Source organism: Engystomops pustulosus, chromosome 7, assembly GCF_040894005.1.
Source record: "Engystomops pustulosus chromosome 7, aEngPut4.maternal, whole genome shotgun sequence".
NCBI classification, from domain to species: Eukaryota; Metazoa; Chordata; class Amphibia; order Anura; family Leptodactylidae; genus Engystomops; species Engystomops pustulosus.
Window position 1 is genome coordinate 47,756,209 of NC_092417.1, and position 26,611 is coordinate 47,782,819.

General features: G+C 41.9%; 1 protein-coding gene and 1 long non-coding RNA gene across 4 annotated transcripts in view; one reads left to right on the top strand and one right to left on the bottom strand.

The window, feature by feature from the left end:
• LOC140069744 (uncharacterized) overlaps positions 1–14,050 on the bottom strand; it is a 64,301-nt gene extending 50,251 nt beyond the window's left edge. Inside the window, exon 1 of the long non-coding RNA XR_011848843.1 lies at positions 13,980–14,050. This is a non-coding gene — a long non-coding RNA (uncharacterized lncRNA). The remainder of the gene's footprint in view (positions 1–13,979) is intronic.
• Positions 12,971–26,611, top strand: part of PCNX4 (pecanex 4) — a 35,598-nt gene continuing 21,957 nt past the window's right edge. The window contains exons 1-5 of one of the 3 annotated variants that reach the window (XM_072115798.1): positions 12,971–13,122; positions 16,641–16,693; positions 21,206–21,952; positions 23,442–23,621; positions 25,029–25,531. In XM_072115798.1, the coding sequence (XP_071971899.1) occupies positions 21,264–21,952; positions 23,442–23,621; positions 25,029–25,531 (1,372 nt within the window). In that variant the 5' untranslated portion in view covers positions 12,971–13,122; positions 16,641–16,693; positions 21,206–21,263. Of the gene's footprint in view, positions 13,123–16,390; positions 16,494–16,640; positions 16,694–16,796; positions 16,936–21,205; positions 21,953–23,441; positions 23,622–25,028; positions 25,532–26,611 lie in introns of those variants that run through there. The other 2 variants (XM_072115799.1, XM_072115800.1) reach the window with 2 other exon arrangements.

Sequence of the window (26,611 nt, forward strand, 5' to 3'; positions counted from 1 at the left end):
AAGCTGTTACACTTCAGTAACATGTCTAAGTTTAACTCTCCCCTCTGCAATTACTGTAATCTCAGTGGAGGGGGGAAATGCTCCTGCACAGTGTGTGAATCTGCTCTGATAACACGCCCAGAGTCCTTCTGGCTCATTAGCATAATTATAAAAGTAGATTTTAAAAGGAAGGAGGCCACGGATAACAAATATAAGCACATTACCATAGTTACCGTACCTGGATCTATGAGTAAGTGTCCCTGGTTTATTGTGCTTCATTTTGTTGGTACATTTTGTTGGCCGCACTTCCGTCAAGTTTCCCGAATTTTTCAGTTTTGTGCCGAATTCCGCTGGGATTTTGAGATCGGATTTTGCCGCAATGGCGCCGGCTTTCATGCAACAGAAATAGGGGGCATGGCCGCGGAAAAAACGCAGAATTTTGAAAACTAAATGTGTCCCAAGATCAAGCACTTACATGCACCGGGAAGAAGCAGGTGAACTCTGGTGGACCTCGGCGCAGTAGCGACACCTACTGGATATCGGGCGCTCAACCTTAGTGAATCCCGGCAGAACCCAAATCCACGTTAGACAACGCGCCGCAGGATCGCGACAGGACCGGGTAAGTAAATGAGCCCTATTAATTTCAATGGACCCCTGCACATGAGCATGTTTTTCAAGGATGGGTGGGGAGGCTGTAGAAAACTCAGAGCATGTTCTATTCCTTCCAGGGTTTGGGAATTGTCTATGGAAAAATAATGCCACATGTGACCCTTGATCATGTGACCCAATGGATGACACACAAAGGGGCAACCAATCACAGGTCCCCTTTAAAATATTCATGAGCACTGGTAAAATGAAAGCTGAGCTGTGATTGGTTGCCATGGGCAACTAGAAATATTTTGACTTTCAGACAGCTTGATAAATCTGCCCCAAACTGTTTTTGTGGTCTTATGGCTTGGCCGCAGATTACACACTGATGAGACACAGACGGCAAAAATGGACCATGGATCTGTTGTTTGCAGCCCGAGAGCAGTACATGTTCATGCGCAGAGAGCCTTACAGACATATATTACCTGTTACCCAATTACCTTTCATTTCAGAGAACATGTAATGCTTATGCAAATGAGCTCGGCAGTGGCTGGACCGGGGAGGGTGGCTTTGGGGGTCACAGGTCAACTGAGGTTACAGGTTGTTTTACTATAAAAACTGATTTGTTTGTGCACTGCATATGTGCCACTTAAGTCCCTTCTACACTGGCGTTTTTCACGCGCGAGTTCTGCGCGTGCATTTGACGCGCAGAACTCGCATTGCACTCTGTCCCATTGTATTCAATGGGTCTTTCTCCATTAGCGTTGCTTTTAACGCGCGTGCTTGCGTTAGTTTTCGCGTTTTTCACGCCCCATTCAAGTCTATGGAGATGCATCAAGAACGCATTGCACTCGCAATCATTGCAATTGCAATGCGAGTGCAATGCGTTTTAAACGTAAGGGTTGCTAGGTGACCAGAATAACATTATTTCCCCTGCTCGCGATCGAGCATTTAATTAAAAAAACACAATGAAGAACAGTGAAGAATAGAATAAAAACATTGAACACAGTGAACACAGTGATTACAGGATCATTTAAGAGAAAAACACAGTGCAGAACACAGTGCAGAATAGATTACAGATGTTCGGCACATCTGCTTACTTGTCGGGAGATGCGCACGGAACGGTGTGCCCAAAATAGCATGTGAAGAACAATATATATATGTGTGAAGAACACATTGCAGATGTATTTAAACATCTGCAATGTGTTCTTCACACACATATATATTGTTCTTCACATGCTATTTTGTTCGCGCCGTTCCGCGCGTATCTCCCGACAAGTAAGCAGATGTGCCGAACATCTGTAATCTATTCTGCAATGTGTTCTGCACTGTGTTTTTCTCTTAAATGATCCTGTGTTCACTGTGTTCAATGTTTTTATTCTATTCTTCACTGTTCTTCACATCTGCTAAATTGTCGGGAGATAATATACGCGCGGAACAGTGAAGAATAGATCGCAGATGTTTGCAAATTATCAGAAGACATTATTTTTCAATTAAATAACACATTTTAATCCCAAACCATGGTCCCTTTGAAAAATGCTCGAGTCTCCCATTGAATCGCGCGTGAAAAATGCGCCGAAAACGCAAAAAACGCTAACAACACGCGCGTGAAAAACGCAAAAACGCTAATTACTCCAAGGAAAAATGGAACAAAAACGCAGCCAAAAACGTCAGTTTTTCACGCATTGCACCCTGACGTGAAACGCAACGCTAGTGTGGAAGAGGCCTTACAGTCTGTGTCGTCTTCTACTTAGTGATCCGTCTACAGCTCCAACTCCGGTTGGAAATAAATAAGCAAGATGAAGGAAGAAGCCAATCTGCACTGTAATCACTGCCTATAGGTGATTGTGTAGCCTGATCATTGGAGGGATATACTTCTAAGTACTGTATATACTCGAGTATAAGCCGAGGACCCTAATTTTACCACCAAAACTGGGAAAATATATTGATGAAAATGCATTGGTCACAGCCTGTCCCCTGTATTATATAGCCAGCCAACCTCAGTAGTATATAGCCTGCCAGCCCCCTGTAGTATATAGCCAGCCCCCAGTAGTATACAGCCAGCCCCCCTGATAGTATATATCAAGACCCCTGGAGGATGTAGCAAATTTAGACAGAAAAGTGCCGCAACCACTTTAATCAATGTGGGCCACTGTCTTATCCTGGCTAACCACTTGTCATACAGCAAGTTGTACCTATTCGGAGACGGCATTGAATAATGCCCATAAAATTTTCACATGTAGCTGTGTATGAAATCTCAGGGTTTAAAAGGGAACCTCTCAGACGAAATATTTATATATATATATATATATATATATATATATATATAAATAATATACCACTGCCAGTATGTTGGCAAGCAGCTGAACAAATTCCAGATTATGTTTCTTTCATGGCCCAGGGTGGTGGCATCATCCAGAAAATCAAAAGTGTAAATTTGTTGTATAGGTCAAGGACCTGAAGACATCGCTAATCAGATCTACTGAAGTCTGGTGCATGATGTAAGTCACAGTAGGATGTGTTCAAAGGCAGGGAGAGCTTGACTTCACTGTTAAACTCTCCACCTCCTTGACTTTATACTAATTTAAATTTCACTTCAAAGTTGATTTTCTGGGTGATGGAACCAGACCTGAGCTATGAAAGAAACATGGTCTGTAAGGTGTAAAGCTGCTAGACAACACACTGGTGATAGTTTATTAGGCCAGTTTCTGATGACAGGTTCCCTTTAAGGTAGTTATATAATACTATTACATATCCTTAGACTATAACTCTCTATTAGAACACTTATAATATTTCTTTTGTGTCTAGATTAGCATGTAACTCGGGGATTATTACCCAAGACATTACTTCTGCACTGCAGGGAGTGATGGTAGTCATTTTACTTTTTCTCCCCTTCTTTTCTCCTTAAAAAGATAATTAGAAAGTAATAAAAAATTCTGCAAACCTCTGGTGGTCCCTGACAATAATGAATCTGGCACTCAGTCACTGCTGTGCCTCATATATAACACATGTTCTCAATCCACTAATGTTGGCTAGACATCTCTGCTGGACCGACAAGAGATGATGTCAAAAAACATATGATGTCTTTATTTCAAAGTTAACCCCTTACAACTACACATATTTAAGACCTTAACCCATGGAACTGGCCTAACTGTTTAGATAAATAACATAGTAAACTTCTTTGTGGGTCATTATGATTTTTAGCAAGTACCAAATTTATACATTAACCGATTAACACTCAGCGTCCGATATATCAGACGCTGAGCCGATGCCGGTTTAGCTCAAGATCTGAGCCGAACCGGCATCGGGAAACACGGAGTGCCGGCTGTAACTGATAGCCGGCACCCCAGTGTAGCACCCGCGATCGGAGTGGTCTCCGATCACGGGTGCTTAACCCGTTAAATGCCGCGGTCAGCGCTACCGCAGCATCTAACATGTCTCTGGGGGGTCTTTCTCCCACAATTGGCCCCCCCAAAACGTTTTCAGGGCGCGCCGATCGTTGCTAATGTTATGCCAATGTTCTGCCACTTGGAAGACGGCAATACAAAAATGATAGATTTTTCCCCACATAAGGGTTTTATTTGACAAATTTAGTAAAACGTAAGAAAAAATATTCATGTCTGGTATCCCCGAAATCGTATCGACCCATAGAATAAAGATAACATGATTATTAGGCTATACGGGGAACACCAAAAAAAAAGCAAAAAATCCAGTACAGAATTGATGCTTTTCTACTCATGACCTCAAAAAAAAGTTCCTACATTTTCAACAATAGGTGATACCAACCCCAAAATGGTAACACTGGAAAAAGCATCTCATCCTGAAAAAAAAATGCCATCACATGGCCCCAATAACGGAAAAGCGGAAATTTTATAGCCTTCAAAAGTGGCCAATGAGGAAACTAAAATCCTGGCAGCTGCAGGGCGCTCCTTCCCTTCTGCGCCTCACTGTGCCCCCATAAAACAAGTCATGGACATATGTGGGGGGTCTCTGTACTCGGGAGAAATTATAGAACAAATTTTATGGTGGGTTTTCTATTTTTATCTTTTGGAAATGTGTAAATTTTAGGGCTAAATGAACATATAACCGGCACAATTTGACCATTCTAAATTTCACCTCCATTTTGATTCAATTACTATGAAGATCTCAAGAAGTTAACAATCTTCGTAAAAGCTGTTTCTGATAGCTTGAGGGGTGCAGATTTGAAAATGGGTTGGTTATATAGGGGGTTTTGATGCTAAATATGTAAAATTTCATTCAAAACAGTATTTATCCCCAAAATAGTCAATTCTGAAAATCCGGAAAAGCGATATTGAATTTGTAAGCCGCGTGACATCAAAATAAATTATCCAGACATTTCAAAAATGATGAAAATGTAAAGTAGACAAATGGGAAATGTTATTCAGCAATTTATTTAGGTGGTAAATCCATCTGCCTGAAAACGCAATGATTTTGAATTTTCGAAAATGGCAAATTATTTTAAAAATTCATCATATTTTCTTTTTTTTGTAAATAAACGCCAAATTTATCAGCCAAAATTTACCACTAAAATGAAGTACAACATGTGGGGAAAAAAAAAAAAAAAAACTATCTCAGGATCGTTTAGATAAGTAACAGTGTTCAAAAGTTATAATCATATAAAGCGACGCATGTCAGAATCCAAAAAAAAAAAATCCGGTTGAGCCTTAAGCTACAAAATGGCTGCGTCCTTAAGGGGTTAAATACTTATGTTGTTTTTTTTTATATTTTTATTTACAGTTAATCTTTTTTTGTAAGATGTTTTTATTTGACAAATGACTTTTTGATCACTTTTTATTACTTTAATTGAGCAGTGAGATGATAAAAAGAATAAGTAGATTCGCAATGGCCCACGTTTATTAGCAGTGAGGCAAACTGCAAGACCAGCGCAGGTCTTCATGAATCTGCCACAACCTACATGTTTTTTTCTGATACACTCATTTTAAAAGGTGTGCGCCACAATTCTGTCAGACTTCTGACACAAATGCGGCAGCCAATGCAAATACGCACCAGAACGCCCCTTTAGGTGCACAGTTTTGTGTCACAGTGGACACAGGGCACCCGCGACACAATACTGGTGCAAAAACTCTATAAGTACATGTGCAACCAGTTTGCACATGATGCAAACTGGCTCAGATTTCTTGATAAATGTGAGCCATTGTATATGTTCTTTTTTTTAATACATTCATCATGTGGGTAAATAATACAATATTTTACTAGTTCTTGATTCTACATATTTTGTAATGCAATTATGTTTATTTTTTTAATAATGTTTGGAAAAGTTTTGAATATTTGGCGTGTATTTTGCATCTGTTGCTTTTTATCTCTGCGTATGCAAAAAAAAAAACCTGAAGGTCTAACATTGCTTTGAAAACATAACACCTGGTCCCCCTGCCTCATCAGAAAAAAAAAAAGAACTATCATTAGTTCTTTATGTGGTCCCATAGACATCTATTGCCTTTATGAGCGGTTCAATAAGTACCCGTGTTTGACGACAGAGGGCGTTCCTGGGGGAAGTTGGTGTTATCATTGTGTGCTGCCATCTATCAAACGACGGCAAAACAAATTCCAGACTGATGGATAGGTTAGTTTGGATTTGGCAGCCATTTGAGTAAGACGTGTTTTGTGATTTTCGCTGAGATGGAAAAAGAGCAGTATCGTTCGGTAATTCGCTTTTTGTTTTTGGATGGTAAAAAATGTGAGGAAATAAAAGCAAAGTTGGATGCTGTTTATGGGGACACTTCGCCATCTATGACCACAGTTAGATATTGGTTCAACAAATTTAAACGTGGGCGAACATCCGCTTTTGATGAGGAGTGACCTGGACGCCCGGCTGACGCAGTTACCGAGGAAATCATTCAAAAAGTCCATGATATGATACTCAATGATCGACAAGCGAAAGTGCACGAAGTAGGTTGTAGGTGTGTCGACCGGAACGGCAATTAATATTTTACATGATAAGTCGGCCCGATGGGTGCCAGGATTGCTTACGGTGGACAACAATCGAATGCGGCTGCTAACTTCGAAGCAGTGTTTGGAGCAATTTAAGAGAGATCCAAAGGAGTTTTTGTGTTGGGCTGTCAGCGTTGATGAAACCTGGATTCCTCATTACACACCAGAAACTAGGCAACAATCAAAACAATGGATTTCTCCCGGTGAATCTGCTCCAAAGAAGGCAAAGACCGTCTCATTGGCCAGAAATGTGATGGCGACGATTTTTTGGGATGCGAACGGCGTCATCCTTATGGATTTATTTTTTTAGAAAAAGGAAGAACGATCAATGGACATTACTACAGTGAGTTATTGGACCGCTCGACAAAAAATTGAAGGAGACACGGCCGCATTTGGCGAAAAAGAAGGTGTGTTTTCAACACGATTACGCACCAGCACATTCATCCGGAGTTGTCGCCGCCAAACTGCATAAATAGCGTTATGAATTGCTGCCGCACCCCCGTATTCACCCGATCTGGCTCCTTGCGACTTTTTTTTCTTCACTAACATGAAGAAATGGCTTGCGGGAAAGAAAAATTAGCTCAAACGAGGAAGTCATCGCCAAGACAGAGGCGTATTTTGGAGAGTTTGACAAGTCCTATTTTTTTGGAGGGGTTAAAAAAATGGCAGAAACGTTAGTAGAAGTGTATCTTTCTAAAAGGGGACTATTTTTTTTTTTTAAATGGTGTCTTCATTTCGAACACGGGTACTTATTGAACCGCCCTCGTACATGATCCACATCAGTGAAAAATAACAGACTGGTTTCCAAATTTTTTCCATGGACAACAGAGCAGTGAAAAAAAAACTAATGTGAAAACACCCATAGAATTCAATAGCTCAGTGAAACAACGCCAGCGCGAAAAGACATAACAACAAGAGAAATTGTACATGCAATTGTGTGATAACTGGTACATACACGGTGTAATAAAGTCGGTCATTGTTAGGTTTCAATGTAAGTGATCATTCCACTGTGTATCCAGTTGCGGTAGAAATCCAGCCAGTTTATCTGTGTCTGGGCTTCGAGCCTGAATCTGCATCATCACAGTAGGCTAAAGACAATTTCACAGCAACGAAAAGTGAATTTAATTATTAATGTATTTATTTTTTATCTATCCCAATATACATAAATTGCACATAAAATTGTAGTGAATAGTACTAAAAAGCTGGCATATTTACAAGCCTTATATATGTGTCAATGGAATAACCAAAAATATGAAATTTTGTTATACACCTAAGCAGGGAAAAACGCCTCTTACAACACTTACCCAGTTTTCTAGTCCTCCCCCTCCCCTAAATAGTCATTCAGTCAGCCCATGATGGATTGCCATCTCACAGATTTTGAGCAAATTACATCTACCAGTAGCCTCATTTTTCTAGAAAACAGTTTAGAAGTAAAACCAATGAGGCAAGGTTGACTACAGAAGTCAAGTGCATTGACAAGATGGCAGTTCTGCATGAATTCCCCCATCTCCCCAATTAGAGTGACCCTTTAAAATGGAGCGTTCACCCCTTTTGTGTGGTTAATGTTTGTAGCTCCATGATAAACTACCGTATTTTTCGTACTATAAGGCGCACCATCAATAAATGCCTGCTAAAACACCCAAGTTCATATATAGGGCACACCGGATTATAAGGAGCACCTGATTATAAGGATGAATGACCAGCAGGTGGCAGACCTGTGCACAGTTCAAGGCAGCTGTTGTCTAAGTACGGTTCATATATAAGTCCGAAAAAATACGGTATTCTAGGCATATTTTCCTATAATTGTGTGATATGACATCTGTGTGTTATTCCTATTAGGCATCTGTGAATAAATTAAAAACTGGGTGTTACTATTCCCTATGTAGAAGTAGGGTCAAGAATGACCATAGGACTTCAAGACCCCTACAAAATGCATCTATAAAGTGCCATACAATACCTGTACCTGGCAGTAAATGTCAGACTACATTGCATGCACTAAAATATAATAGGAGGCAAAAACCTAGTAAGCTTCTGCTAGATTTTTCTAGTGGTACCTATTGAAAATTACTGGAAGAAGACAAAACAAATGTGACAGGATTTAAAACAATGTGACGCTATAAAGCATTTTATGTAAAAAGAAAGAAAATGTATAAATATAAAACTCTGAAACTGTTGTAAACAAACAGAAAATCACTAATCTGTGCTCTGAATAGCTGCAGCAGTCACATGCTGCCTGCAAGGGTCACATTAGGTGAGTATGGATTTATTTACCCTGTTTTGCAACATGTGATGAAGTTTTTAATTGTATGTTTTATCCTTGACAGACCTATTGAATGTGTTATTTTCCGAAATTGAATAGATATCAAGGGTTTCATAATGCAGGTTAATAATATTTAGATCTAAAGATATATTATATGTAAAGGGAAGACTGGGAACAGAAAGGTGGACAATGAAGTACCAAATCTATAGACAAAAGGGACAACCAGGAAGTCAAGCCAAAGGGTCAGAAGATATAAGCAGATATAAAACACACAGAATACACACGAGCGTCAAGTCTTAGCTCTGAAAAGCACTGAGTATTGATTCCCAGGATGTTTTATGTCATAACCCTGGTTCCAAAGCTGATATAATAAGGATTCTGTCCATAACAGCAGGTTAACTCTCAGTGATCTAAAGCAGAGCTGCATAGTGACAGATTTTGTGCAATTCAATCAAAAATAAACCACAGTTCACACTAAGAAAAACACAAAGGCAAAAATCAGCACATACTCAGCTATACTCTACAGACAGAGGATGACAAGAGGATAAAAAGGGGGCTACAGAAAAAGGAGCACTGCCCGGAGGTGGCTACATATAAAGGGGGTCTGAAAAAAATAAGAGACACTATAAAGGATGCTACAGGAACAGGAGAGAGCATTATAGAAGGGGGCTACAGAAAAGGGGGCATTTTAGATCGGGGGCTGTAGGCAAGGACACACTATATGGGTTGGGGTTGGACTATGCTCCCCCATGTGATGAAAGCTGCATATACATTATGCAGTGTTCAGTGGATTTCCTTGTAGAAATGTCACTGGACTTGCTGCTAAATTACAGACTGAGAAAACACAAGCCATCATTAGGACTGTGGGCAGAGTGAATTGGACTCTGCTTCAAGACAGATACAGAAAGAAGTTAGTCTCTGCCCACTTCACCTCCGTTGAAAATTTTTTTTTGTCAAACATCTTTTTTGTCAAAAACATCAGAGAGTAGCACACTATGGGCATCTTTCTGCTTGTTTTTAAGTCATTTGTATATGACTTTGAAAGTGACATTGCATACCCTACCTGAGAGTGCTGGTAGCTTTATGGGGTAAAGCAGGTGACAGTGTCCCTTTAAAGATGAACATTTCAATAGCATATTTATCTGAGCTTGCAATGACTTTTGCCAATATCTTACAACGTTTTGGTCCCATTGTGATACTGCATATACATGCCGATCTCAGCTATTATCTTTTGATCTACAAAGAGACAGACATAAACGTCCCTTTGCTATTGGACAAGTGTGTCCTTGGCATTCACTACATTCAGTGGATGCGTATGATGTGGTTGCCTCAATGTCTGTAATGCAGATATTGTGTACGGCAGTGAAACAAGGCAATGAAAAGGATCTGGTATGCTTTGGGGAAGGCAGTGTAGATCAACATTTCGATCAGAGAGAGTAGATGATGTTCACAATGTATGGCAATGGTAATGTAGGAAAATACAGCTGAAATGGAGAATGCAATAACTGGGACAAAAGAAGTCAAGAATGAATACACGCCAAGGAGACAGCTTCGGCTGCAGACGGAAAATGATTTTGAGATGCTGAACCCATTTGTGTGAATATTAGTGTAAAGAGATGAAAAGTATGTGAAATATGTAGTCAACAGTCTCACTTCAAGTGTGGATTCATCTTTAGCAAACCTTGAAAATATTAAGGAGAAAAAAAGCTAATACAGTTCTATCAGGCAAATGGAAATATTATAACACAGATGTATTAAACTTTCAACACAAGGAAATAATACTCATTGGCAAAAAATGTAATGCAACCAAAAAGGAGATGTTGGAATGAAATAAAACTTTGTATTTGTGGATGCACAGATGATTTATGTCAATTATTACAATTTTAGAGAGAAAGGAGACTTTATTGGAGAAAACTGCCTCTAGTACCCTGTTGGGCCACCTCTAGCCTTTACATAAGATGATATACATACTTATGGATACATATCATGTATGGAATCCTGGGCAAAATGTTTTGAAATGCATTGTAGAGGATAGTCTAGCACACTAGGTAGGTACACTAGCCAAAAGTTGCCTCTTGCCCCTTTTAGAGCAGCCATGGAAGCACTCTTATGTCTTATGGCAGCTGCTACGCCTGTAGTTATGCCTCTGCACATACAAGTCCACACTTATACACAATTACACCCATATGCACACACATCTACATAAACAAACACACATATTTACACATACAAATATAAATTCTCACATGCTTTCTGTATTAGCACAGACATATACATCTATATGTATACAAACATATATGTCACGGGTGACCCCGCGATCCATGTCTCGGATCGCGGGTGCACCCGTGCACTGCCCGTCCCGGGGTTGTGGTGCGGGTGCCCCCGCGATCCATGTTGCGGATCGCAGGTGCATCCGTGCTCCGCTGTCTGCTGCTGCCCAGGCCAGTATTTACCTGTCCCAGCTCCTGATGGCTCCATCGCGGCCCAGTCCAGGCCGCAGGTCTGTCTCCTGTCTAGGCCATGCGGTCCCGCTGCTAGGGCGGCGCACGCCTACTCTCTAAGAATTTAAAGGGCCAGCGTCCTCCTTATTGGCGCTGGCATTCCCGGCTCTGCTATAAAGCCTGGCGACTCCCAGCATCCCCTGCCGGATCTTCAGGTAATTTCCAGACGCCTCCATGATTCCTGAGCGTTTCCGGACGCCTCCGAGTTTCCTGAGCGTTTCCGGACGCCTCCGTGTTCCCGTGGTGTTCCTGTGGCGGTCCTGTAATCCTGTGGTGGTCCTGTAATCCTAGTGGTCTTCCGAGGTCCTGCCAGCCATCATTCCGAGGTCCTGCAAGCTGTCCTTCCGAGGTCCTGCCAGGCGTCCATCCCGAGGTCCTGCCAGCCGTCCATCCAGAGGTCCTGCCTGCCCTGTGTCCCTACCTGTCACCGCGGGCCTAGTCACTCCCTTGGAGCGACCTGGTGGCTCCGAGCCGCAGCAAGACCATCCCGCTTTGCGCATTTGGAAGTATCTATGGATTAGTCTCCGTGCTCATGAAAGTAGTTTTTTTTTTTAATTGATTCAAAGCAGAACACAAGGACGAATTTGCAGGAGAGTTCGGGAACAACTTCAGGTTTTCCACCATGGATTTAGATGGCATGAACCCTGGCTGATTGGGATGAACAACTGATCCCTACGACAAGGCTTCACACCTAAAGGTCTTTTTTAGTGGACCTTTGACTAAACATCTGCCTAGTTTTGTTTCTCTTAAATACAGTCCCTGCTTGGACAACTTTGAGGTGTTTATCCTCTAAAGATTGAAACACTGATAAGATTTGGAAAGTCTAAGCCTTCATGGACATGACCATGGTGGTTAGCTGAAAAATGGCTGTGTTAGTGATATATTCCCTTACAGCAGCCACTTTGGACCAAGTTAACTAAAGAGCAGCTATTTTGGAGATCAAGTGGCCATTTTAAGTCTTAGCCGGGGGTCATGCTGTCCACTGTCCAGCTAATGTCATGATTCAGCCATTTTTGTGTAAAGGTTTCTCCTTGAAACATGTGAGAGATAACCAGTCTGAAGGACAACTTTCTTCCCCTTATCTTGTTTGGTTAGCAAGAAGCTTTAGGAGTCATTCTCAGCAGATTCTGTTGCTGGGATAATATAAAACATGTCTGTGAAGAAGGCAGCTGAGAAAACAGTGCACAATATATTAAGCTTTTCGGAGAATGTCTTGGTAAATTCATTATGGCCAATAGCATTGCAGTATTTTATCTCCTTGTAACGCCCCCCAATGCTGATGATTCTGTATTTGATATATGTGGCTGAGCGCTAATAAAGATTGGAGATTCTACATTTACTAGGGGACTGGCGTGTCTTAGTTTTGTGCTCTTGTCCAACGTCATCTGTACAATTGATAAGGCAATAAGGGACTCCTTGTATCATTTATCACTGTGATGCTAGGAGTCCTCTGCACTGTGGCTGGTCCATGAAATCCATCCAAGGTACCTAGAAAATAGAGAATTGGATAACTGAAGGCACTGCCATTCAGCTTCTGAGGAGAAACACAGCCGTGGCAGGGACTGTGATGGCGGGTAACAATGTAGCTGGGGCTCCACCACACAGTGACCCCGGGTGACGACATGTCTGTGCGTTAATACAGGATAGTCGCGCACTGGCTGCTCCATGCACATCTCTGCGCGCTCCCGTCACATTGCGCGCCCCCTGAGCGGGGGGACCAGGAGGAGGAGGAGGGAGGTGAAGAGCAAATGGAGGCTGCGTCCACAGCACCGGCGCCGGGAGCCGCCTGATGAGCGCCGCGGCCCGCTAGCCGAGGGGGGGCGGGTGAGTGCGGCCAATGCCGGGGAATGTGGGAAGGACGGGGAGCGATACACTGCACCGGCGGAGGGGGCAGCACCGGGCGCGGGGTTATTTTCATGCCAGGCCGCCATCGCCAGCTCATAACGCACAATAATCCATTACATTACACTATGACGTCACGCCGTCGCCGTGTGACATATAAAGGAGGTCTCCTGGTCTATGAAGCCAGCACCAATCAGAGCCCTTTTTACATTTTCTAGCCGGTGTTTAAGGAAATGAGAGCTGAAATCTGATTGGCAGGATAATTGAATACATATAGGATGTACAAAAGAGTCCACTGAATTGGTAGATTTCAGAATAAATGTTTACGGCACATATCACAGACATAGCTATGCGTTACCCTGCCGAGCTGCTTTATTGGGCCGCAAACAGACCTGTGGTCCATTGTTTACAGACTGTGTCAGTGAGGTCTGCGCATACATAGGGCTGCAGAAGCTACAGCTGTGCGTATGAGCCCATAGAAATTAATTTGTGCTATTTGGTTGAATTAACAGTATTAAATTTTACATTCATGTGCAGGGAGCCTAAATATTCCCCTTACGGGTGCGGTCTCGCGTGTAACTACGATTACGTTTAGAAGCGCAGACAAAGCACACGGGGTTGTGCCAAGGCTGGATTGCATATTTGTTTCTATGGAAATGCATGCGAAGTAAGCAGCTCCTGGGGTCATGGATTTAAACAGTACAAGACACTGGGTGCATGTTACCGTGCGCATGCGTTTCCATCAAGTCATGGCACGTCCCCATGCGCTTTGATTCCACTTCTAAATTAAAAATTCTACCTCTAAAAATCGGAAATTTTAGGAGAAATTGGATACAAACCCCTCTGATAACCTGGATTGTCCATTAGTGATTACATCACATTCATTGTACACATGACGTCTGGGCTAATCCTTGGCCTTGAGGGTGCCTCCACACATTCACACATTTTTTAAGATGTATTTTGAAGCCAAAAGCAGGTGTGGATCATAATGGGTTGAGACAAATAATTGATGCGCTACTTCTCCTCCTACTTTTACTCCATTCCTGTTTTGGGCATTAAAAACAGCATCTAAAAAACTGACCCGGTCGCACTCTAAGGCTGGCGGCATATGTGGCGTTTTGAACCCGTTTTTGGGCCGTTTTTTAAGCATGCGTTAAGAAATGCATGCGTTTTTTGAAAACGCATCCGTTTTTGACCCGTTTTACGAATTATCTTAATTAAAATGGGTCGAAACTGATGCATTTTCAAAAAAACGCATGCATTTTAAAAAACGCATCCATTTTAAAAAACGCATCCATTTTTTAACTGACTGCTTAAAAAACGTCCCAAAACGGGTTCAAAAAGCCACGTGTGCCGCCGGTCTGAGGCTCTGTTCACAAGTGAATTTTACATTAAGTTTTGAAACGAAATACAACAATTGTGGAGAGGAAATTTGTCTTTGCATTGCTGTTAAGATTTGCATTTTCATGCGATAACGTTGCCTTAAAGGGGTATTCTCATCTGGGCACTCACATTCAGTTTCATTAATCTGCCATATATAAACATTTCTTCAATTAGATCTTATTAAAAAAAAATGTTCCTTTGTGAAGATAATTTCTCCTAAATGTAGTCATACGGTCCCTTAGAAACAGGACTTAATCCTCAGATACGGCCACTTCTGCTGGAGGGATTGCACTAAGAAATAAAAGGTTTTTGTATATGAAATGTCTGGGAGTTACTGTATATACCACAGCCGTCCTGGGGTAATGATCGCTGAATCCTGGTGGTCAGGCAGGGCTCAATAGCGCATGTCTGGCCACCGCTGCCAAAATGTGAGGTGGTCGTAACCGAGGAAGCTATCTCGTTTCTAAGGGACAACATGACTACATTTATGAGAAATTATCTTCACATAGGAACTTTTTTTTTTAATAACATCCAATTGAAGAAATGTTTATATATGGAAGTTTAATGAAACTGAATGTGAATGCCCAGAGGAGAATACCCCTTTAACTGTTGCATTTTGTAAACGCAAATGTTAACAGTAACATAATTAAGTTAATCAACTGTCACATGTTCCACTAGCATTGCGTTTCCTAACGCAACCCTAGCGTGCAGGGCTCAGCCTGATCGCATTTTCAGTGAAACACATGTGATCGGTAACCAGCACTCACTGTCTTGCATTTGAACAATACAAGACACTGGGTGCTGGTTACGGATCTCAGGCATTTCTCTTATTAGGAAACACAGCGCTAGCAGAACGTATGACCACAGCCAAGGGCTGTAGGCAGCAGGAGCCCATGGTCTTTGTGGTTGCTCTGGACTCCCTTCAATTTCCTCAAACTCCTTTAAGCCAGTTAACACAAGCATAATACACTGTGCTTAACACGTAGGGTCCCTGCACATGAATGCTGTCTCTGTCCATTTCTCATGGGCTCATACACAACTGCAAAACTCAAAACCGCTCCTATGCCTACCTGGGCAGTCTTTATTGTGGTTATCAGGTTGTAATTGGACTTTACACACTGACACTCAGGCCGCAAATTATGGACCATATGAAATGTACTCATACAATCCATCAAACTGAAATTTAGGGACAACCCCAAGAACAAAAATATTCACCTGCTAAAATGGGGATATGCCTCAAGTTATAAATTCACTAAAAGCAACAGTAAAAATATGATCATTTTATTTAATTAATTTTAATAAGCACACATTCATAACAATTATGCTAATTACCGTAAACATTAAATTAGACTATGTTCACAAGTTTGTGCTCGAAGCCCAAAGCACCCCGGATTTTACCTGATGCCCCCCCCCCCCCACATAGTTGTGGGTCCCATTTTTGTTATCCAAACTTATCTGGATGATAGTGTTCCCCATCCCACTGCCTCCATTGGCCCCTTACCTAAATGGAACCTGGCATAGTGATTTGGGACCCTAAACCAACGACAGGTCCTCATGTAGCATTATATTGTATGGGATTTATGACAATCCTATGCACTTATATACGTCCTAGAGGTCCGAGGTCCAGATCTCCATGGATATTTAGTATATTCCATACCCATTTTACCCATTTGTATCGGTAACCTACTGGGACTATAAGTAAAACTGTGGTGTAACCCTAAAGAGAACATTTCCCTGGTCCTTAAAAGAGTTAACATGTTGCGGATGTTTATTCAGACCAGTCACCTGAATGGGCTGGTGTGTGCTGTCAGTGTTTGGGGTTGCTAGGTGTTCAGTGTACAATTACTAAGGGAACAATAAGAGACAAATGTTTCTTCAACTTGTAAATGTTCCCATGTGGAGAAAAGGAAAAGTTCTATATAGAAGGGCTTGTATATAATTACAAAGCAATGTCACCGACCTATTGTAGGGTAAGAGTCCTATATACTTGGTAACATTTCTTTAGATATATTTATTGTATTTTGTATTCATTGGTTATCTTTGCTGTGAGGTTGTTGATTAGAACGAGATTTAATGTGGAAAACTAGGTCGGATTCTAATGTTTTCTCTAATTACAGGAAATCCAAACCTTGTGATGCAAACGAGAGACGTGGATCCATTTGTTTGGCAGGTACGGAGAATACTGAGTCAATTCATGTTTATAAGCCTGAGATTTTCCCATGAGATCTGACACTCCCCTGGCTAGGGATTTCCCTAACCTGCTGCGACTGCCTGCGTACTTCTAATGGCTGCTCGCAGTCAGCACAGCAACCTATACACATATGTATTACTTCTTGAAGACCTTAAAGGTGGAAAAATGTATCTTTGGTTTCCCAGCGATATGTAAAATAAATAAGGATGATGCATGACTAGGTGGGTGCACAATTATAGTGATTATATTTAATGAGACGTGTTGCTTTGTATTCTTCAGAGTCCTTATTGTTCCACCTTTTTGAGCTGTAGACTTTCTGTGTGCCACTATATGGTCCCCTCAAATGATATTATATAAAACGGTTTTTGGGGACCCTTAATATTTAGGACCTACACTAAGGATAGAACATTAGTTACAGAATGGTGGGGGATGTAGCCCCCAGCTACAGGAGTGGCTTTGGTGCTGTGGATCTGGCACAGGTCCATATATTTTAAGGTGACTGTGAATGGATTGCAGCTCTATTCTCCTTTCAGGTAAATTAGATTAAGCTGTACTATGCAGTACTATTTACAGGCAAAAGTTATATACAGACCCAACCCCACAGGGTTGGGAGAATCTAGGTTTTAGTTCACTCACCACAGTCACGGCCAAAAGTTTTGAGAATGACACAAATATTATATTTTCACATGATCTGTTGCCCTCTGGTTTTTATGTGTGTTTGTCAGATGTTTTTATCACATACAGAAATACAAGTGCAATCATATTATGAGTAACAAAAGCTTTTGTTGACAGAATGAGTTAATGCAGCAAGTCAATATTTGCAGTGTTGACCCTTCTTTTTCAGGACCTCTGCAATTCTCCCTGGCAGCTCTCAATCATCTTCTGTTTTTGTTTGTCCACCCGTCTGTTGATGATTGACCACAAGTTGGGATTAACAGTTTTTTCTGGAGAGAAGTGGCTTCTTTGCTGCCCTCCTTGACACCAGGCCTTGCTCCAAGAGTCTCCGCAGGCTCACAGTGCATGCAGATGCATTCACACCTGCCTGCTGCCATTCCTGAACAAGCTCTGCACTGCTGGTAGCCCGATCCCCAAGCTGAAACACTTCTTGGGCGCCCTGGAGCCTTTTTGGCTACAATGGAACCTCTCTCCTTGAATTCCTTGATGATGCCATAGATTGTTGACTGAAGTGCAATCTTTCTAGCTGCGATACTCTTCCCTGTTAGGCCAGTTTTGTGCAGTGCAATGATGACTGCACATGTTTCTTTAGAGATAACCATGGTTAACAGAAGAGAAACAATGATGCCAAGCACCAGCCTCCTTTTAAAGTGTCCAGTGGTGTGATTCTTACTTAATCATGACAGATTGATCTCCAGCCCTGTCCTCATCAACACCCACACCTGTGTTACTGGAGCAATCACTGAAATGATGTTAGCTGCTCCTTTTAAGGGTGAAGACACACATGGCGTTTTTGGGCCGTTTTTACTAAGATCGTCAAAAACGCATGTGTTAAAAAACGCATCAGTTTTTTGAAAACGCATGCGTTTTTGTCCGTTTTTCCGAAATTGCGCAATGAAAACGGACAAAAACGCATGCGTTTTCAAAAACCGCATGCGTTTTTTAACGCATACGTTTTTAACAATCTGAAAACGCACTTAGTAAAAACGGCCCAAAAACGCCATGTGTGTCTTCACCCTAAGGCAGGCCTGCAATGAAGTTGAAATGTGTTTTGGGGGAAAAGGGTCATTTTCTAGGCAAATATTGACTTTGCAATTAAGTGCTGTTAAGCTGATCACTCTTTATAGCATTCTGGAGTATATGCAAATTGCCATTATAAAACCTGATGCAGTAGACTTTGTAAAAATTAACATTTGTATCATTCTCAAAACTTTTGGCCATGACTGTACTCATCCCTTGTCACTTCCCTTGCTGTCTATATTATTATTATTTTACATATTGGTGGTGCACACTGTGAGTGATCAGCATTGGCAAAAAGTACTTCATTAATTATCCAACCCATTTACAGCCACTACAAAGAGTATAAAGGTTTCAGCTTCTTTAGTCAACTAATTCATGTATGTGCTTGTAGTGTAAACAGGTAGGTAATCAGTTTTAGGCCTTATGCACACAACTGTTATGTGGGCTGCGGTCGGGCGGCCAGATAACAGCCCCCATAGTAATATATGGCACCTGGTAGTGGGGCGTGGAGCACTCAATGGGGCAGATTTACTTACCCGGTCCATTCGCAATCCAGCGGCGTGTGCTCTGCGCTGGATTCGGGTCCGGCCGGGATTCATTAAAGTAGTTCATCCGCCGTCCACCATCGGAGCGCGCTGGAGTTCACCGGGCCGGGCTGAGTGAAGGTAAGTGCAAGCTCTGCGACAGATTTTTTTGTTTTAAATGCGTTGGTTTTTCCGAATCCGTCGGGTTTTCGTTCGGCCACGCCCCCCGAATTCCGTCGCGTGCATGCTAGTGTCGATGCGCCACAATCCGATCGCATGCGCCAAAATCCCGGGGCAATTCGGGGGAAATCGGTGCAAAACGGAAATATTCGGGTAACACGTCGGGAAAACACGAATCGGGCCCTTAGTAAATGACCCCCAATGTCTTGCCACACTGTGACCTGGCCTTGGCTTTCTATGGAGAGAGAAGGGGTGAGTAGACCTCCTCTCTCTTGCGCCCAGCTGCGTGCTTGCTATGGTTATGGTTTGGGCATACACCTGTTCATAAGCCAGGGACCTTAAGGTCTTAAAAGACCCCTATAGGCTGCATATTAGCTTCAAAAAGGTCACATAATCGGACATATGCCACTTGTTTAAAAAAGTTGTGTTATTTTTTGTGCATGTTTATACCAACTAAGGCTACATTCACACTACAGTATGGGGGACGTATATACGGCCGACGTATATACGGCCGATATACGCCCCCCATACACTTCTATGGGCTCACGGCCCTGTACGGAACATGTCCTATCTTTCCCCGTATTACGGCGCCGTGCGCCATTAATTCCTATGGAGAGGGGCGGGGGTGAGCTGCGCTCACCTCCTCCTCCTCTCCCCGCGCTGCCGTGTGCCCGCCGTGCTACGGTGCGGCGGGCTCACGGCAGTGTGAATTTAGCCTAAGTTTACATATTTGTTTGGCGGCTTCAGTCATGCCCTTCTTTATTTATAGCCAAAAATAGCGCCACATCATTTTTTCTGCTAAAAATAATGGAAGCATGTTGGAAGCTACATATATATTCTCCCAAATCACCCATTGAATGTGCATTGAGGTGATATATATCTTACTGAGTCATTAATTACAAACTGTTATTTAGTCCTGCAGAGACCTATTCCTGGTCCTGTACATGTGCTGAGGAGATGCAGAACAGCTCTAAATTAGCTCTGGAGAAGAGATGCACAGGCCTGACAATTTGGACTAGGAAAAATTTGATGTCCCCAAAGAAAGAGGGAGGAAAATGAGGGAGAATGGGGTGATGATGTATAAAGATAGAAAGATGGAAACATAGAGATGGGCAGACCCATAATTTTAGTTCGGGTTCAGTTCACATTGGACACTGGCAAGCAGCGTCAACTGTTCAGTCATCAATCTAGCAATGTATCTGGGTCAGGAGGCCGAGTCCGAACCCAAACTAAAACTACAGGTCTGCTCATTTCTCTATGGAGACATGCCATCATCTCCGGTAACCAACTGCATCATCTGCATTTTTTTTTATAGACTAGTTTAAATCTGTACCTACATGGATGATTAGAAAGGGCATGTTTGGATTTACTGAAGAGCTGTGTATGTCTGTACCAGCAGCCTAAAAGTGGTGGGGGAGGTGGTGGACTTCCTTTAAAGGGATGGGCTACTTATACCAAACTAAACCATCTACTCAAGGTCTGGTTTTATAAAATAGGCATCAAAATGTGTACAATAAAAAATATACAACTTTATTGGTAGGTCATAGCATTGGTAACATACCGATAAAGTTGTATATTTTTATTGTATACATTTTGATGCCTATTTTATAACACCAGACATTGAGTAGTTGATTTTGTCTCATACATACTGGTGTTGGTCTAGTAGTAGTGATCTTGCATATTTATCCCCTTATACCAAACTTTAACAGGGTAAGTATAAGACTTAATAGGACACTCCATATTATACCTGCCCTGTTAAAGTTGATGTTTGCTGCCAGGAGGGTCACATGACCACTGGGCAGTAGGACTCGACTCTCTGTCCTCTCCATTGTAACCACCATATCGGTGGTTGGAGTGGTGTACAGATGTATCTGTATTAAGCAGGAAGGATCAATGGATCAGTCTTTTTCCATTTTTGCTACAATTTTTCCATTCCTTGTTCCAGTTGGTGCAACCTGGAAATGTGAACCTTTGTTCCTTGTTTACCTGCAACTATGAAGTTATGGAATATGTGTGCATGGCTTCTTGTGTTAATTTTGTGGTTATAGAAGTGTTAGAGGTACACATTGTTTTCTATATTTTTTTTTTTTAGATATCCCCATTTCACTGTATAAAAAATGAAACCAACCTCAAAGCTGTGATAAAGAAGAATGGGTCCTGATGTTCCTTTACTAAATGATTACAAGCAGGAATTCTTCTGGAAACGTTTTCCACAAACCGTTCTTGGCGGCCCACGATTCAAATTGGGTTATAGCGCTCCTCCTTACATATACATTAACCAAGTAGTCTTGTTTCTGACACCATGGGTCCTTGGTGGTGTGGGCACTGTGCTCTACGAAATCCATATTTTAGAAGACTACTATGCCTCCGCACTCTCGGCAGGACTGATGATCATCGCCTCTTTTGTCATTCAGCTTTTAAATCGCTATGCCCGCAGGAAGACATCCACTGTAGAAAGACTACAGAATCAAAACACCCTCACAGATGAAGATGACTTTGACTTTTCGAGCTGCTTTGGCTCAGAGACTGTGAAATTCATAATACCAGGCAAGAAGTTTATAGCAAATCTGATATTTCATTCCATCCTCGCTGGGGTCCTGTGTGGTCTAGGGACATGGTATCTAATGCCACATAGGATAGACTTGTTGTATGGAAACAAAGGAGGAACCGTTATGATCTTTATTTTCGGTTGGATAACAATTTGCATAGCAGAATATTCCTTAATCGTCAATTCGGCCACAGAAACAGCCACTTTTCACGCACAAGACACATATGAAATCACCCCCCTTCTACGACCCGTCTATATATTGGCTTTTATTGCTGTCGACATTGCTTACAGGTAAAGTGTCTTTTCTTTACTACATTAGACTATATTAGAAACTTACAGATTTCATTGTTTCAAAAGCAAAACCTGTAAAAGATTAAAACTGGAAGCACAAGTGTTTTGTATTTGGATATTTAGAACATAATTGAAGGTGATACATCATTCTCAACTTAGGCCTCTTTCACACTTGCGTTACAGATCACGTCAGAGTCTGATCAGGGTGCGATCAGGGTTTGGTCAGTGAAAAATCTGACATTTTTCATCGGAGTTCAATCAGTGTTCAGTCAGTTTGTTCAGTGTATCAGTTTTTCATGCACTTTTTTTGGCAATTTCAATGTGTTTTTAACGCGCGTGAAAAGGACTCAGGTCATTCTTTTCTATGTCAGTTGATCCATGAAAAACGCATTGCACTTACATAGTTATTGCATGGGTCCCAGAGTGCAATGCGTCTCCATAGACTTGTATGGTGCGTTTTTCACGCACGTGAATTGCAACAGTAGAGCATGCCGAGATTTAAACGTGCGTGCTTGCATGAAAAAGAAAGCCAGGTGAGGTACGTAATGTTACTCCGTATTGATGACCTGAGAAGTGAATGCCTGCATAAGGCGATATTGACACGACCGTGTGCTCACCCGTACCTATCCCGGGCAAAGCCCACGCCGGGTGGAGGGGGGCTGAGCGCTCCTTACACAACCCCTCCCCATAGATAGCAGTGTGGCGGTGCTGCAAATTCGGTCAAATAAAGAACATGTCCGTATGCTCACCGCACAGTTACTGGGTGCATAGACCTCAGTGGGGGCCGTGATCTGGACGCAAATCGTGCAGCCAGATCCCGGCCCCCAATACACTTGAATGTAGCCTAAGGCAGGAAACACAGTCACATTAGGGAGATTTTAGACCTTGGAAGGTCCAAACTAAAAGACGGCGTATGATAAATATCCCCCAATGGATATATCCTGTTCTGTTATGTCTAGAAACACAGCCCTCATAGTAACTGGAGATAATAACGAATTGTACGAACATAGGTGTGAACAGGGCCTTACTTTGTGGAAGAAGCTTATACAGATTAGATATTAACTGTATGGAGTAAAGACGTGAAGTAATCATAACGGTTTATATAGGCACGTGGATGCGCCAGTAACCTTCACTAGACTTTACAAAACCAAAAAGTTTGTTTTGATGCCATGGGGAGGGGGCAGCTTTTTGATAACTAACAATTCACACTGTAGTTTCTTATACGTGATTGCTGAAACATTTGCCTTTTTAAGGTATAATTTATTCTGCACATCTCAGTAATATGAAATCCACATTCTCTAGAATGCACTTTATAGCCAAAATGTCTCATCCAGCACAAGCAATTGGCTTCTAAATTGTTTGACTTTAATGGGCAGTGTATTCTTTTATTTTTCTATTCCTTATATTTTACTTTCAGTAACAAATGTGATGATAATTGCGTATTGCAGCCTCAGGCTGATGACCTTTGTTATGTTTTCTTTTTTCACAGGTTTATCACAGCTGTACCAGCTTTAGTTTTGGCCAACAAAGTCTTACACGTGGTCTTTTTGTTTCTGCCCTTTCTGTGGGCTCTGGGCATACTACCACCTCTTGATGCACTTGTTCTATGGGGAATGGAACAGATACTAGAATTTATACTGGGAGGGTCACCCATGTCCAGTAATTTAAGGTATTGTTTATAACATGGCATGTGATGTGTTGTACGTGTATAATGAATGAAAAACCAACGTGATGTTATTTAGAGCAATAAAAGGGAGTCTGTCATGTCCATTCGGGAGGTATTTTGGACCGGACTGATTCCTTTTAACCGAGTGGAATGTCTCTGGATTATCCTCTGTTGTTCTTGGCAGCTTTATGATTTGCAAGGCTGTCTTTTTCCAAATGTAGAAAAAACAATGAGACGTACTATTTTAATAACTTATTTGATAGAGTCCAGGTTGTGAGATCAGTTCACCCCCCTGAAGCCAGAAGAAGACAACATGTTTGTAATTGGCCGATCTGAAACATGTAACGAGTCACATACTTGTGACATCCCTGAAGGTCCTTTGCATCAAACTCTGCACTTTCAAATGATGCAGGACAGCTTGTTTGTAATTGGTGGGCCTGAAGCATGATGAGTCACATGCTTGAGACATCACTACAGCCACTCTCAACAAGCATCCTATTGTCTCTGTACAATATGGTTTCCCATGACAAACAAAAAGCATAGAAAATGGAGATTAACCTGGGGGGCAAGTTAAAACCTTTGCTAGCTACTAAACAGTTGCAGATAGTTAATTATTTACTAAGGGTCCTGCGGCTGCATTTTTGGGGATCGCGCTGGGCATTGTGTCGCACGCAATGGTATTATGTCGCAATCACGCCGGCACAAATCGGGGGCAGGTCGTCGAACGATCTGACGGATTTGGACTATGCGTGGGATTCGACATTTAAATTTGTGTCGCAAGCCAAGCACTTACATGCACCAGGAAGAAGAAGGTGAACTCCGGCAGAGCTGAGCAGGGAAGCGAGACATGCAGGAAATCGGGCGCACGATCTTCATGAATCGTAGCAGAGTTCATCCTCGTCCGATAGTCCAGATCGGGGATCGCGCAGGGAACGGGTAAGTAAATGTGCCCCAGCGAGTCCTTAACGTGTGAGGTTCCACAAGACTCAGGCCGTCTTGTACATGGGAATAAGGAAACCATGGAGCCCATAGAAATACACAGGTGCTAGCCGTTGAAAAAATGGATAACACGTTTTTAAAAATGTGTTTTTGTGGGTTTTCTCCGTGTCCTCCGGTTTACTCCCACACTCCAAAACATACTGGTAGGTTGTTTAGATTGTGAGCCCCATTGGGGACAGGGGATAATTTGGCAAGCTCTGTTCAGCCCTGCATAATCTGTGTGCTATAAATAAAGAATTTAAAAAAAAAAAAACAATGGCTGTGTGCATGAGCCCTTAGAGCAATGGCCCCGTTTATTGTAGTTGGAGAATGGTGGCTCTCTGGTTGACTCAGACCATTGCCACTACTCTCTTTTGATTCATTGTTTGTATTGTTCTGTTTTGTAATTTCAATTTTTTTCTAATTTTCTAGGTTGATAATCATGTTTGTAATATCGGTTGGGATCACCATATCAGCATATTTCATTCCAAACTCCATTGGTCTGGTCCTGTTCATAGCCGGACTGGGCTTTATTCTTAGTCTTAATTTAACAGAGATTGGAATTGGAATCAAAGATCAAGTGAAGAAACCAAGAAAATCCATCAATAACTGTGATTCCGCCCTGTGGAAGATGACTTGGAAGGAGCCAGTGATGTACTGCATCATTCTGGTACTGGTTCTGCTGGAGTCAAGCCTGTTACATCACTACTGTTATTCCACCTTTTCCTTACAAAGTCCTCAGGCCATTGTCGGATATTGTCTCATTATACTTTTAGCTTTTTTATGGATTCTCAAAGAAATTCAAGGTGCTTATATTTTGGGGATTGTAAGGAATCCCTTTTTCCAGAATGATATCCGGATGTTAAATGTCTTCATGAAGAAACAAAGCCGATTACAAAAAGCAGCTCTTGTAAGGAGAATTTTGCTCATGCTAGGTAAGTAGCAGAGGATCAGAAACGTTACCTTATTGCCTTGGCAGCCCTGGCAGTATTGTCTATTTGTGCTTACATTATATATAATACACATTGCAACTGAAAAAAATTGCCAAAATGGTAGAGCTCCATGGATAGTATTTCCAGAGGAACATACTGGGGCACAGTTACTTACCCGTCCGCTGGAGTTCACAAGAAGTGCATTGTCCGATTATATTGCACTGTGCCGCGATTCACTAAGATTGTGCATTCAAAGTCATGAATGTGTCAATTCCCCACTAAGGTCCGACGGAGTTGACCATCTTTTTAGTGGTGCTTCTAAGAGCTTGGGCTTGTGACACAATTTGAAAGTTAAATCCTGCGCTCAGTCCAAATCAGTCGGATTATCTTAACGGCATAACCCCTAAATTGTGATGCATGGAAGACAGGGTAGCTGCACCAAAAACTGATCGTGTGCACCACAATCCTAGCACACACACTTCTTAAATACTTGTGCAAGCTGTTTTAGCCCTGAAAACGGTGCACAGTCCGCCAAAAGTGTGCGTGTGACCCTTAGTAAATGAGCCCCAATATGTATGATTGTCTAGTACAGGCTGTGTAAGTAGGTAATATGCAGAATGTATGTAGATCTCCATTGCTACAATTCACTATTTAATACTGATGGCCATCAGTGTTAGGACTCCCATCATTCCAAATGATCATCAAAAGTCATGTCCCTTGCATATCGTTTCAGTAACACCTTACATGTTGTGGTGCTTGTTCCTAGAGTTACCATACTTTGCAGTTCAATCCCATACACATAAATAGGATTTAGCTGCAGTAACAGACACAGACACTACAAAAAATGAATAGAGCTCCGCGTGTTGGGCCCAGGGATGGGGGTTCTGGAAGACAAACCCCTTAATCGATTTCATATAGCTAATACCAAGGCTGACCATCAAAATGTTCCAGAAAATAATAATGATCTTTATTTATATAGCGCCATCATATTCCGTAGTGCCTTACAAATCATCACTTCAAACTCCGAAAAAAATCATATTGTTATGCGGCACTTTCTTAAAACTATGTTTTAGGTTAAAATTT